We start from the raw sequence: 11619 nt of genomic DNA, 5'->3' as shown, positions 1-11619 counted from the left end.
CCTAATCACCCTTACTTACCTACCTACTGCCCTAATCATGTTCTAGTTAGTTATAGCCAGAAGACCGAAGAGTAACATATGCAATCAACCAGGGTTGGGGGACAAAAGAGAACGTGTTAGAATTTCCATGTTCACTAAACACTGTCCAAGGGGGATCCTGGTTGCTTAGTCCTGGGCGTTGCCTCTGACTGAGAAATTACCAAGCAGCCCTCTCATCAGGTTTCCAAGAACCTGGTGGTGGCGAACAAGGAGCACCAGGTGGGAAACATTGATGCTCTGGGTCCTGGGGAATCATGGATGCGTGTAGCATTCCCAGTTATAAATGGGCTCTTTGTTGATTTCATTATTTCCAATTAGTTTTTCAGGGTCTAAATGCCTCTAAGTGAACTGATTAAAATCAAATTTGGAAAGCTACAAAACAGGACAAAACTTAATAGCGATTCCACAAGAGAGCAGGTAAGTGAAGCAACTGTGAACTAGTCAAGTCCCTCGCCGCGGCCCCTCTGCCTCTTAGCTTTTCCTCAGCTCTCTCGGCATCTTAACCTGATAGGAGCTACTCTTAGAAGCCCTCCTTTGCGGGCGAGGAGGGATGCCTACTGTCCCGGTTCCTCGGGCAGGTAGGAAGTGGTTGTGGGGGGCGAAGTGGATTGATCTCAGCCTTAGTCTTCTATCCCTTCGCCCACTCCCAGATCTGTGGAATCAGGACCAGAGTCTGGGAGATGTGAGCCGGGATGAACTGAAGTGGGGGCTCCGTCACGGAAGAGCAGGATCTGGACAAGTGTCATCGGTTTCAGGGCTTATTGGTAGCAGTTTCTTGGTTGGAGACTTGTTTCCTTCCGACATGGTGAAGTAGGTAAAATGGTTAAGGCATTAGCTTAGATTAAGAAACATATCAGTGGCTTCTCTTTGTCCAGACCCTTCCAGGGGAAAGTACATTAGAGTCAACTTCCTTCACAGTTGAATTTCAAGTCGACAGATTAGAGAGAATAACCAGAAAGCTATGTATTTCCTCTAAATATTAGATTGAGTGAAAATGGCAGGCCAGGACTCCTATGTGCTGTCAAAAAAAGGGGAATGCATCTGGTGTGTACCTATAAGTAGCAGGGGCCTCAGGATCTATGCATAGTTACTTTTTCTTCTTTGTTATTCTGGTTCATCATGTTAAATCAGTAAGGAATATTAACCCAACCAATTAGTTTTTTTTAAAGAAAAAAAGGATTACTCTTTTGGATTAAGAAATATTTCTTAAAAATGCCAGTTAATGTCAAAATTATAGAGGAGAATAGTAGAGTACACAAATACATTAGTAAATATTAATTTGTTAAATATTTAGAAACATGACTCGAAGGAATGATGTAAAAAATCTGAATTTACTTTCCAGCTGTGGTCACTTAACCTCTCTGAGTCTCTGTGTTTCTTTGGCATTTAAAGGAGGGTAACAACAATTACAGTAATCTCATGGGTTTGGGACTATCTAAGGGTGAAAGTCGGAGAAGGCAATGGCATCCCACTCCAGTACTCTTGCCTGGAAAATCCCATGGATGGAGGAGCCTGGAAGGCTGCAGTCCATGGGGTCGCTAAGAGTCGGACATGACTGAGCGACTTCCCTTTCACTTTTCACTTTCACGCATTGGAGAAGGAAATGGCAACCCACTCCAGTGTTCTTGCCTGGAGAGTCCCAGGGACGGGGGAGTCTGGTGGGCTGCCGTCTCTGGGGTCGCACAGAGTCGGACACGACTGAAGCGACTTAGCAAGGGTGAAAGTTTCCCTTGTGGCTCAGCTGGTAAGGAATCTACCTGCAATGTGGGAGACCTGGGTTCCATCCCTGGATTGGGAAGATACCCTGGAGAAGGGAAAGGCTACCCACTCCAGTATTCTGGCCTGGAGAATTCCATGGGCTGTATAGTCCACGGGCTTGCAAAGACTTGGACCTGTTGAGCGATTATCACTTTCAGGACAGCTCTCTGTTATTAATCTGGTTGTGAGATGAGAGTTAATAAATATTTGTGGAAGAATTAACAAATGAATAGGGTCTGGAAAATTCTGCCATGTGGAGTTATGACTGGGGAATTACAGGCATGGGGAGGGCTTCCTGTGGGTGACCCATGGCAGCAAGGGGATGGCATGAAGATGCTGGGTGATCATAAGTACAAGCCCATGTATGCTCTGAAGTAGCTGTATTAGAAGTACGGAAAAAAACTTCGTCTGGAAGAAGGTTAACCTTATAGTGAAATGGAAAAGTGTACAAAAGCCCTGAGGTGAGTAGAATAAAATGACTTAAAAAAATCCATATCTTAAGCACTAAAATAAAAACCAATTAATTCATTTATGAAAACATATTACACTGATCCTAAAAGAAAAAAAAAAGATTTTTAAGCTGCCTATCACATAGGTCAACCGATGCCTTATACCTACCGTATATATCCAGCCTGGCAGTGCAGGACACGATGCCCGCTTCGTTCTTGGCTGACAGTGTGTACCATCCAGCATCTGATTTCTTGGCTGGCTGAATGAGGAGGCAGACATACCCAGTTGTGTCCTGGTGCATGCTGGAGAAAAGAAAGAGTATATTGCATTGTATCTGGAGAGAGTTCAGGGTTCCCAGAAACTCATTTTTATATATAGTAGTTAATCCTAAGATCCTAGTTTATCCCTCCCCTTACCCTTTCCCTTCAGTAACGATAAGTTTTTCCTATGTCTGTGGATCTTTTTCTATTTTGTAAATAAGTTCACATATAATTTTTTTTAGATTCCACATGTAAATAATATCATATAACATTTCTTTGTTTGACTTACTTCATCTAGTATGGTAATCTCTAGGCCCATCCATGTTACTACAGATGGCATTATTTCATTCTTTTTATGTCTGAGTAATATCCCACTGTATGTAGATGTATGTATGTATCTATATCTATATATGGACACTTAGGTTGCTGCCACGTCTTGGCTTTTGTAGGTAGTGCTGCAGTGTTTCAAATGAGTTTTCATCTTTTCTGGATATATGCCCAGGAGTGGGATTGCTGGATCATATGGTAACTCTGCTTTTGATGTTTAAAGGCACCTCCCTGCTGTTCTCCCTAGTGGTTCCTCCATGGTGGTTGCACCAATTTACATCGCCACCAACAGTGTAGGAGGGTTCCCTTTTCTCCACATCCTCTCTAGCATTTATAATTTGTAGACTCTTTTTGGCTGGGTACCTTGTGGCATGCAGGACTTCCCTGACCTGGAATCAAATGTGTGCTCCGTGCAGTGGAAACACAAAGTCTTAACCACTAGACCACTAGAAAGTCCCTATTATTTGTAGACTTTTTGATGATGGCCATTCTGACTGGTGAGAGATGATAGGTATAAGTACCTCATTGTAGTTTTGATCTGCATTTCTTTCATACTTAGCAATGTTGAACATCTTTTCGTGTGACTGATGGCTATTTGGATATGTTTTTTGGAGAAATGTTCATGTAGGTCTTCTGCCTGGGTTTTGGTTCAGTTGTTTGTTTGTTTTGATATTGAGCTGTATGAGCTGCTTGCATATTTTGGAAATTAGGCCTTTATTGGTTATGTTGTTTGCAAATATTTTCTCTCATTCTGTGGATTGTCTTTTCGTTTTGTGGTAGCTTTCTTTGCTGTGCAAAAGCTTATAAGTTTGATTAGGTCCTATTTGTTTATATTTGCTTTTATTTGTTGCCTTGGGAGACTGACCTAAGAAAACATTGCTATGATTTATGTCAGGGAATGCTTAGCCTATGTTCTCTTATGGGAGTTTTATGGTGTCCTGTTTTATATTTAAGTCTTTAATTCATTTTAAATTGATTTTTGTGTATGGTGTGAGGGAGTGTTCTAACTTCATTGGTTTACATGCAGCTGTCCAGCTTTCCCAACACTTGCTGAAGAGACTGTCTTTTCTGCACTGTATATTCTTGCCTCCTTGATCAAAGATTAATTTACTCTAGGTGTGTGGGTTTCTGGGTTCTCTATTCTGTTCCATTGATCCACGTCTGTCTGTTTTTGTGCCAGAACCACTCAAGGATATCCAAAAGCATGGGATATCTTTCTATTTCTTTGAAGCATCTTCCTTTATCAATGTTCTGAGCATATAAGTCCTTGACTTCCTTGGTCAGGTTTATTCCTCAGTATTTTATTTTGATGTGATTTTAAAAGGGATTTTTAAAAACTTTCTGATATTTCTTTGTTAGTGTAAAGAAATGCAACATATTTCTGTGTGTTAGTTTTGTATCTTGCTGCTTTGCTGAATTCATTCATCAGTTCTTTTGCAGGGGGAGGATTTTTTTTTTAAGGTTTATATTTTGTATTGGGGCTTCCCTGGTGGCTCAGTTGGCTCAGGCTTGATACCTGAGTTGGGAAGATCCCCTGGAGAAGAAAATGGCAACCCACTCCAGTATTCTTGCCTGGAAAATCCCATGGACAGAGGAGCCCGGCAGGCTACAGTCTGTGGGGTTGCAAGAGTCAGACACGACTTAGTGACTAAATCACCACCAGAGCCAGTTAACAGACAACACTGTGATAATTTCAGGTGAACAACAAAGGGACTCAGCCCCTCCAAACTTGCCTCCTGTCCAAGCTGCCACGTAACACTGAGCAGAGTTTCTTGTGCTATATAGTAGGACCTTGTTGGTTATACATTTAAAATATATGATTCATTAGTTCTAATAGTTTTCTGTGTAGTCCTTAGGGTGGAGGGAGTGTTTCTTAATATAACCAACTAGGCATGGCAGCATTTGACTTAGTTCAGTTCAGGAGGAAATCTGCATGTCCTTTCCTTCTGTTTTCTCTATATCTGTAGTTCTCAACATGCATAGGCATGTAGTGACAGATGGAAAAGGAGTATTGCCATAATGTTTTGTTTTGCCTTTTTTTTTTTTTTGCCTTATTTTATTTTCACTTTTTACAGTCAAAAGTTTTTGTCTGGGTACTAATATGACTCATGACATGACACATGACAAAAAGACAAATGACCAAAACATGCAAGATCTTTATAAATCCCTCAAACCTTTTCAAGCTTAAAAATTAAGGTTTTAGAGACTTTCCTGGTGGTCCAGTGATTAAAACTCTGCATGTTGACTGCAGGGGGTGTGGGTTTAATCCCTGGTCAGAGAACTAAGATCCTGCATGCCATGCAGTGCAATAATAATAATAATAATAATAATAAGGTTTTAAAATGGTGGGACATTGTACAATGGACGAACCCTCAGCAATAAAAAGGAATAAATTCTTGATAAGCACAGTTACATGGATAAAGCAAATGCATTATGCAAGTGGAAGGAGCCAGATTCAAAAGGCTGAAGACTTATTTGGGCGGCCTGATGAGCTTTGCTGAACTTGACCAAGTGTGGAGGCTGTACCTGATCCTCTCTCTGGTGAAAGGGATGGTCTCGTTGTCTTTCTTCCAGTAGAACACGGGCGGAGGCATGCCTATCACCCGGCACTCCAGTCTCACGGGGTGGCCTTCTGGAACACCGCTGTTCTGCAGTTTCTCCAGGATTACAGGTGCCTTCTTTACTTCTTTGGCTGAATGAGAGAAGAGCCATGCTAGTTTGAATAGTAAGTGCCTTGGGCTCCATGCCTCAAATTCAGGACAGTTCTGGAATCTGAGGGAGCACCCACCCACCTTTTCTCTTCTTTAGAACACTTTTCAAGCTTCTTAGTGAAGATCACTGCCTTGATAAAAGCTCCAAAAATGATTTTAAAAAGAAATAAGAAAATTGCCTCTGCTTATCTTAAAAAAATTTTTTTTAATTTTATTTTTTCTGCCTATCTTTTGAGAGAGAACGCTCAAGGATTTGGGTAACACACGTGGGATGCAAATGGTAGGTGTGGAATTAAGGGAGTTTCTTTTATTGCTCAGCAGTAAACGCTGAGAAATGATATATTTTATGTACTAAATATATTTTGTTTTCTTTTTTAGAGGAGGTTATTTTGTAGAAGGTATATTGATTTTCCCTCAATATTTTACCTTGAGAAATTTTATTGCTCCATAAAAATTGAAAGAAGTATACTATTTAAAAAAAAAATTATGTTTCATAAGGAGGCATTTTTATTTTCCCCAGCAGAATCAGTTAAGACAAAAACACCTCCTATCTCAGGGTTCCAGAGGCCATACTTTAGCAAAACAGTGGGAAAAAAGTAAAAGCTGCAACCAGTGTATCCTCGCAGAATGAGCTTTTCCTACTCTGTTGGGAGAGGGGATTGAGAGTGGAAAAAAAGAAGATAGTACAGAGGAAACAGCTACTAGCCTAGAGAGAAGGTTAACATTCTGATGCCGTCCTGATTTATTTCAGGGGCCATGCAAGGGAGGTAGCAGGAGAAAGTTCAATGGAAGAATTCATTCATTCTGAAAGCTAATTCTAGCTGGACTAACACCCCAAGGGGCTGACACCTCCCAGGGGATGATGACTGTAGGCATTAGTGTTTGCTGACATCATCTTGTAAGGTAAGGATTCATTTGTTTAGTTATTGATTGAATGCCTTCCATGTTCCAGGCACTGAGTCAGACATCAGAAATGCACAGAAGAACAAGCTTCTATGGCCTCAGAGGCTCATAGTCTCTTCAGGGAGGCAAAGAGAAAATAGTTACACAGAAGCCATGAGTGCTGTAAGAGTGTCTCCTTTCCTGAGTGCTGTGGACATAGAGGAGGATGTGCCTGGTGGGTCCGCTGTGCCTTTGTGGTAGCATATGAAATAAGTCTTAGAGAATGAGTAGGAGGTTGCTAGGCAAAGAAGGGCATTCCATGTAAAGGGACCATTAATGCAAAGGCATAGAAGCTTGGGGTAGGGGGAGACCCTGGAGTGATGAACTGTAGGGCAAGTGACCTGAATTTCAGTTCAGTTCAGTTCAGTCACTCAGTCGTGTCCTACTCTTTGCAACCCCGTGAATTGCAGCACGCCAGGCCTCCCTGTCCATCACCAACTCCTGGAGTGATAGTCAAATAATTAGTAATTAATTGATTGATTAATTATTACAATGACTATCATTTATTGCAAGCATGATATACACAAGGTACCGCATTTTGTTTTTGGCTTACTGATATGTTTTCAAGAGCAATGTATGGAACATGGCCCTTACTACAAAGAAGGGGAAACTGAGATGAGGCTCGGTGTGGCAAAGGACAAAGGAATTACGTCAGAGGCTCTGCATATTTGGGCAGTAGCTTTGGAGGGAGTCATGTTTAGGGGTTCCAGCAGCAAGCCTTACCTACTACAGTGAGCTCCAAGCTAAAGGAATTCTGCCCAGTTTTGTTGGTAGCAATGCAGGTGTAGGTCCCCGCGTCGCGTTGAGTGAGCGGGTCAATGAGCAGAGAGTGGACTCCGGTCTCCCTGACCAGCATCTTGTGGGAGGTGTCGGGGAGGACAGGCTGGCCATTGAGCAGCCACGTCAGCTCCGGGGGCGGTAAGCCACTCACCTAATAAACAAAAGGACAGCTGAGGCAAATGACAGACTGATGACAGGCAGATTTATTTGGTGGCTGACTTCTTCATCCTGATCTGGCACCACATAGATAGCGAGGGAATGTCAGTGGTGAGAAACCTCTCCATAACGTCATCAGGACAAGAGGGATCTGGATGGATGGGCGTGTGAATTTAAACTGTATAGTATTTGGACCCCAGTTCGGGTAATGATTATATACTAGATTAAAATGAATAAGAATTAAAAAGCTAAATAGATAAAATAGGCCTGTAGTGTCAGTTTCAGAGATAATATATTGCTTACATACCTAACGACCAAGAGGTAGCCAAGAAAGGGGCAGACATTAAACCAGTGTTCTCAAAGCTGGCTGTGTGTCATCATCACATGGGAATATTTGAAAATCCTGATGCCCATTTACTATATTAAATCAGAATCTTTAGGGAGTGGACCCAGGATGGGTTTCTTTTAGGATTTAGGGTGGAAGAAATTAACAGTCCATCCCAAATATTATTTAGGTAACTAATTTGAGGGCAAGATCCACCTAGAGGAGTGGATTCTATAAATATTTAACCTTAAACCTTTACTAATTTGCATCTTAATCTCCATAGCATTCTGCAGCGTCAGGGCAGAAGGAGAACTTAAGTTTCTGTTCATACTGAGAACTATCCATGCTGTTCAACTGAACCTATTTTCAAGTGGAAAAGTTAGAATATATTATAGACTAGTTAAAGGTGATGGATGTTAGCTAGTATTAGAAACCAGCTTCTGTTTTCATAAACTGCTTTGGAGCCAGTGACTAGAATTTTTTCAAAGGCTGTACCTCATAGCAGTTCATTTCAAGGATGTAAAAATCATCCTTATGTCTTTATGGTAATAAAGACTTTACAGGTACCATACGGAAGATGTCTGAACTACATCACCTCTTTGGTTGTCTTTTACAAACATAGAGTTAACTTGATGCGATACCTTCATCTGGTATTAAATGCTCCAAAAGAACCTTACGAGTGGAAAAAAGTGGTCTCTTTCTCTCTGTGTTCCTCAGTCCCCTTTCACCAAAAAAAAAAAAAAGCCCCCCAAACCAACTATAAAACAAATACAAACAAAAATAGGTGCATACAAACAAATAAATACAAAATATGAACAGGTCTGGCGCCAAAGATGGTGCTAGAGGCTACCTTACAGTCCAGGCGGCAGAGGCGCCCCTCGTGAGCCACCATATCCCCAGGAGCCTGCAGGAAATGTGGTCGGAAGAAGCGTTCCTGTAGGGGCTCTTTGTCTCTTTCTTGCACTCGGGACCTTCCTCTAAAACAGCAAGCACGTTCAGGCATTAAACAGTAGAAACCAATTCATAAACATATAACGTATAGGTATTTAGACATGGCTATAGGGCTTGGAGAAAGATTTCTTTGGGGGGTGGGGGTAAGGGTTGCTGAACCATAAAGAAATAATAAGTAATAGCGTGGAGCTGATGTGAAAAAAGAAGTATTAAGTATCTCACCACTGTAGGATTATCTTGTGAGATCTGTAATTAAATAAGCAGGCTTTAGCTTTTTTCTCTGTGAAGTCATTCTGGGTTTCTGGGTTAAGTGACTCAGCTCCCCTTGCCTTGGGTTTGGCCAGTTGTTCAAAAGTTTCAAAATAAACAAATAAATCAGTATTCAATCTGAACCTCAAATGAGAGCCAAAAGAGAAGTCCTGTTTTATTACTCAGAGCAAGGCAGCTGCGGTCCCTGTGTCTCTGAGTAATAAAATGTAACCCGGCTTATAAATTCTGCCAGACCATTAAAGATGATCATGAACCTAAATTGATTAAGACTGACCAACAGTAACAGCTGTTCTTGAAGAAGGGAAAAAAAAAAAAAAAACTGAAGAAGAAGGTATAGTTGTAACGGTAGTGAAATACTGCATCTGAAACGTAGGTGACTATTTTTGTTTCTTTGGTAAGTCTAATTTAATTCATCCATGTCAGCAACTATGAAATGCTTTGCTAAGACTTTGTGGCACCATACGACTCAAGAGAAAGCCAGGCTCTCTCTTCTTAACGTTAATAAAGTCAGAGAGGAGGAAAGTTAGTTGCTATGTTGGAGACAATTGTTATGTTGGAGATAATGACAACAACAAAAATCTTTGATTAGTATATATATACTCATTAACAGTTTCTGTTTTTTAAGGAAAAGGTAACTTAGTTCAGTCTGATTTATACATTATATGCATAGGTGCTAGGGATGGTTACAAATTTTGAACATTAAAAATGTGCTGTGAACCAATACTTCTCCAATTTAATACACTTGTGAATCACCTGGGGATCTTAGTAAAATGTACATTCTGATCAGTAGGTCTGGGTGGGGCTTGGAATTATGCACTTGCAACAAGCTCCCAAGTGATGCCAATATTTCAGTTTATAGGCCCCATACTTCAGTGCTCATTGCAGCAGGTACATGCTTGGGAGGGGCTGGAGAAGTGAGGTTCTCACTGTCTTTACCTGTGAGACTGACCAGCAGCTGTTAGTCGACTTCGGATGGGCAAACCTTGTACCATCAAGTGGCCAGAACAACTGATTCTCCCCTGAGAAACAGAACATGAAGGAGATTAAAATAAAAAGAACTCCCTACTTTTTCAATATACGTACATTTCTCTGGACCAAAATTTTATTAGCTTTTGGCTATTACGAGTTTTTTGGAGGGGGGATAAAAACAATATAACTCTTTAAATTGCTGTTAACATTTCAGGAGAAAGGATTTTTAAGCATATTGTGATGCCTTTCATTTTTAAGCTGAAAATGAACAGACACAAATGTAAAAAAATTGAGTTCTTATGCACTTAATATTATTTGCAGGCACATGCAGAGATCATGGCCAAGTGTTTTTATGCTTTCCTCAATAGAGATTATCTTCAAAACTAACATTTTAATAGGAGTTGGTGAGAATAGAAATCATAGTTCTGTACCTCCTAGTCTCATAGTAGTTGGAAATATTTATTCTGCCATATTTTTTTTTCCAGTTTTATACTTATTTATTTATTTATTGGAGTATAATCACTTTACAATGTTGTATTAGTTTCTGCTATACAACAATGTGAATCAGCTATATGTATACATATTCTGCTAAGGGGGATTTTAAGTCCTGATCTCTTCAGAAAAGGAAAGTGAAATATTATGACTTTCCAACTTTTACCAAAAAAAGAAGAAAAAATTTTATGAGTGAGGGCTATTCACAAGTAATTTGCTTATTCTCTAAAGAACTAAAAATAGCAAATCATTCTTTGATAGATTGATTTATTGACTCTTCAAGAGAGTCAGTGAGTTGATAAACACAAGATGTACTCTAGAGGCTGAGGCATATAGTTAGTGAATAGATGGTACTAATGTCCTCTTCAAAGGCTGAAGAGTGGAATGACCCATCAATGGCTGACTAGTCGTGTAAATTGTGATCCTGTGCTCCAGTTACACACAGTCTCAGCGCTCCTCATTCATTTTCCTCAGCAATCCTTAGTAACTTGCACTTCTCAAGGTTTATTCACAATGATATCAACTGCTCCTTCCTCAGAATGCAGCACAGCGTGGAACCCTGAGTCTCCACCTGGGGGTTGGCTGCCATGATGGTATAGTTGCCGTCGTCGTCACTGGAGGTGGAGTTAATGTGCAGAGAGCATGTCCCGTCTCCTTCTCGCTTCATTTTGAAGTGCTCATTTCTCTTTGAAATCTGCTTCCCGTCTTTGAACCAGTAAACCTGAAATGAACAATAGACAAGGAGACTATGCACACTTCTGTACATCTTTAGAGGATCCTGATATAAGGAGTATGACAAGGCCTGGATGGATTGCCATCTCTACAACTAGTAACCCATCTTTTACAAAACAGAGAAAAATTATCAGATGTATTACAATGACAGTATAATATGCTCCTCCACTTGTACATATAGAATATTTAAGTAAAAAACTACAAATAATTTAGGATGGAGAGAAAGCTTTTGATTATTTTTATTGTACTTTATAATTAAAAAGCCACCCTAAGGGCCAGGCAGGTCTTCAGAGGCAAAATAATGAAAACTGGAATAGCTCGAAACTTTTCCTGCTAGAAGTCCCAGATCTCAGGGCCTAGAATAGCTGACCTTACTTGAAAGGATAGTATGGTGTGTTATACCAAGTGGAATGAGGCCAGGATTCACTTGCTGAATTCCTCATCTGACTAAAATTTA

General features: G+C 40.5%; 1 protein-coding gene across 4 annotated transcripts in view; it reads right to left on the bottom strand.

Moving 5' to 3' along the window:
* Nucleotides 1–11619, bottom strand: part of MYPN (myopalladin) — a 113776-nt gene that overhangs the window by 9070 nt on the left and 93087 nt on the right. For all 4 annotated transcript variants that reach the window (XM_070782191.1, XM_070782190.1, XM_070782189.1 and 1 more), the window contains 6 exons: nucleotides 11002–11151; nucleotides 9906–9988; nucleotides 8599–8725; nucleotides 7211–7418; nucleotides 5361–5526; nucleotides 2416–2549 (listed from right to left, as the gene is read on the bottom strand). In XM_070782191.1, the coding sequence (XP_070638292.1) occupies nucleotides 2416–2549; nucleotides 5361–5526; nucleotides 7211–7418; nucleotides 8599–8725; nucleotides 9906–9988; nucleotides 11002–11151 (868 nt within the window). The remainder of the gene's footprint in view (nucleotides 1–2415; nucleotides 2550–5360; nucleotides 5527–7210; nucleotides 7419–8598; nucleotides 8726–9905; nucleotides 9989–11001; nucleotides 11152–11619) is intronic.

Source organism: Bos indicus, chromosome 28 (genome assembly GCF_029378745.1).
Source record: "Bos indicus isolate NIAB-ARS_2022 breed Sahiwal x Tharparkar chromosome 28, NIAB-ARS_B.indTharparkar_mat_pri_1.0, whole genome shotgun sequence".
In the NCBI taxonomy this organism is placed as follows: Eukaryota; Metazoa; Chordata; class Mammalia; order Artiodactyla; family Bovidae; genus Bos; species Bos indicus.
The sequence above is the reverse complement of the archived record's forward strand: the minus strand, read 5'-3'. Positions and strand labels throughout refer to the sequence as shown.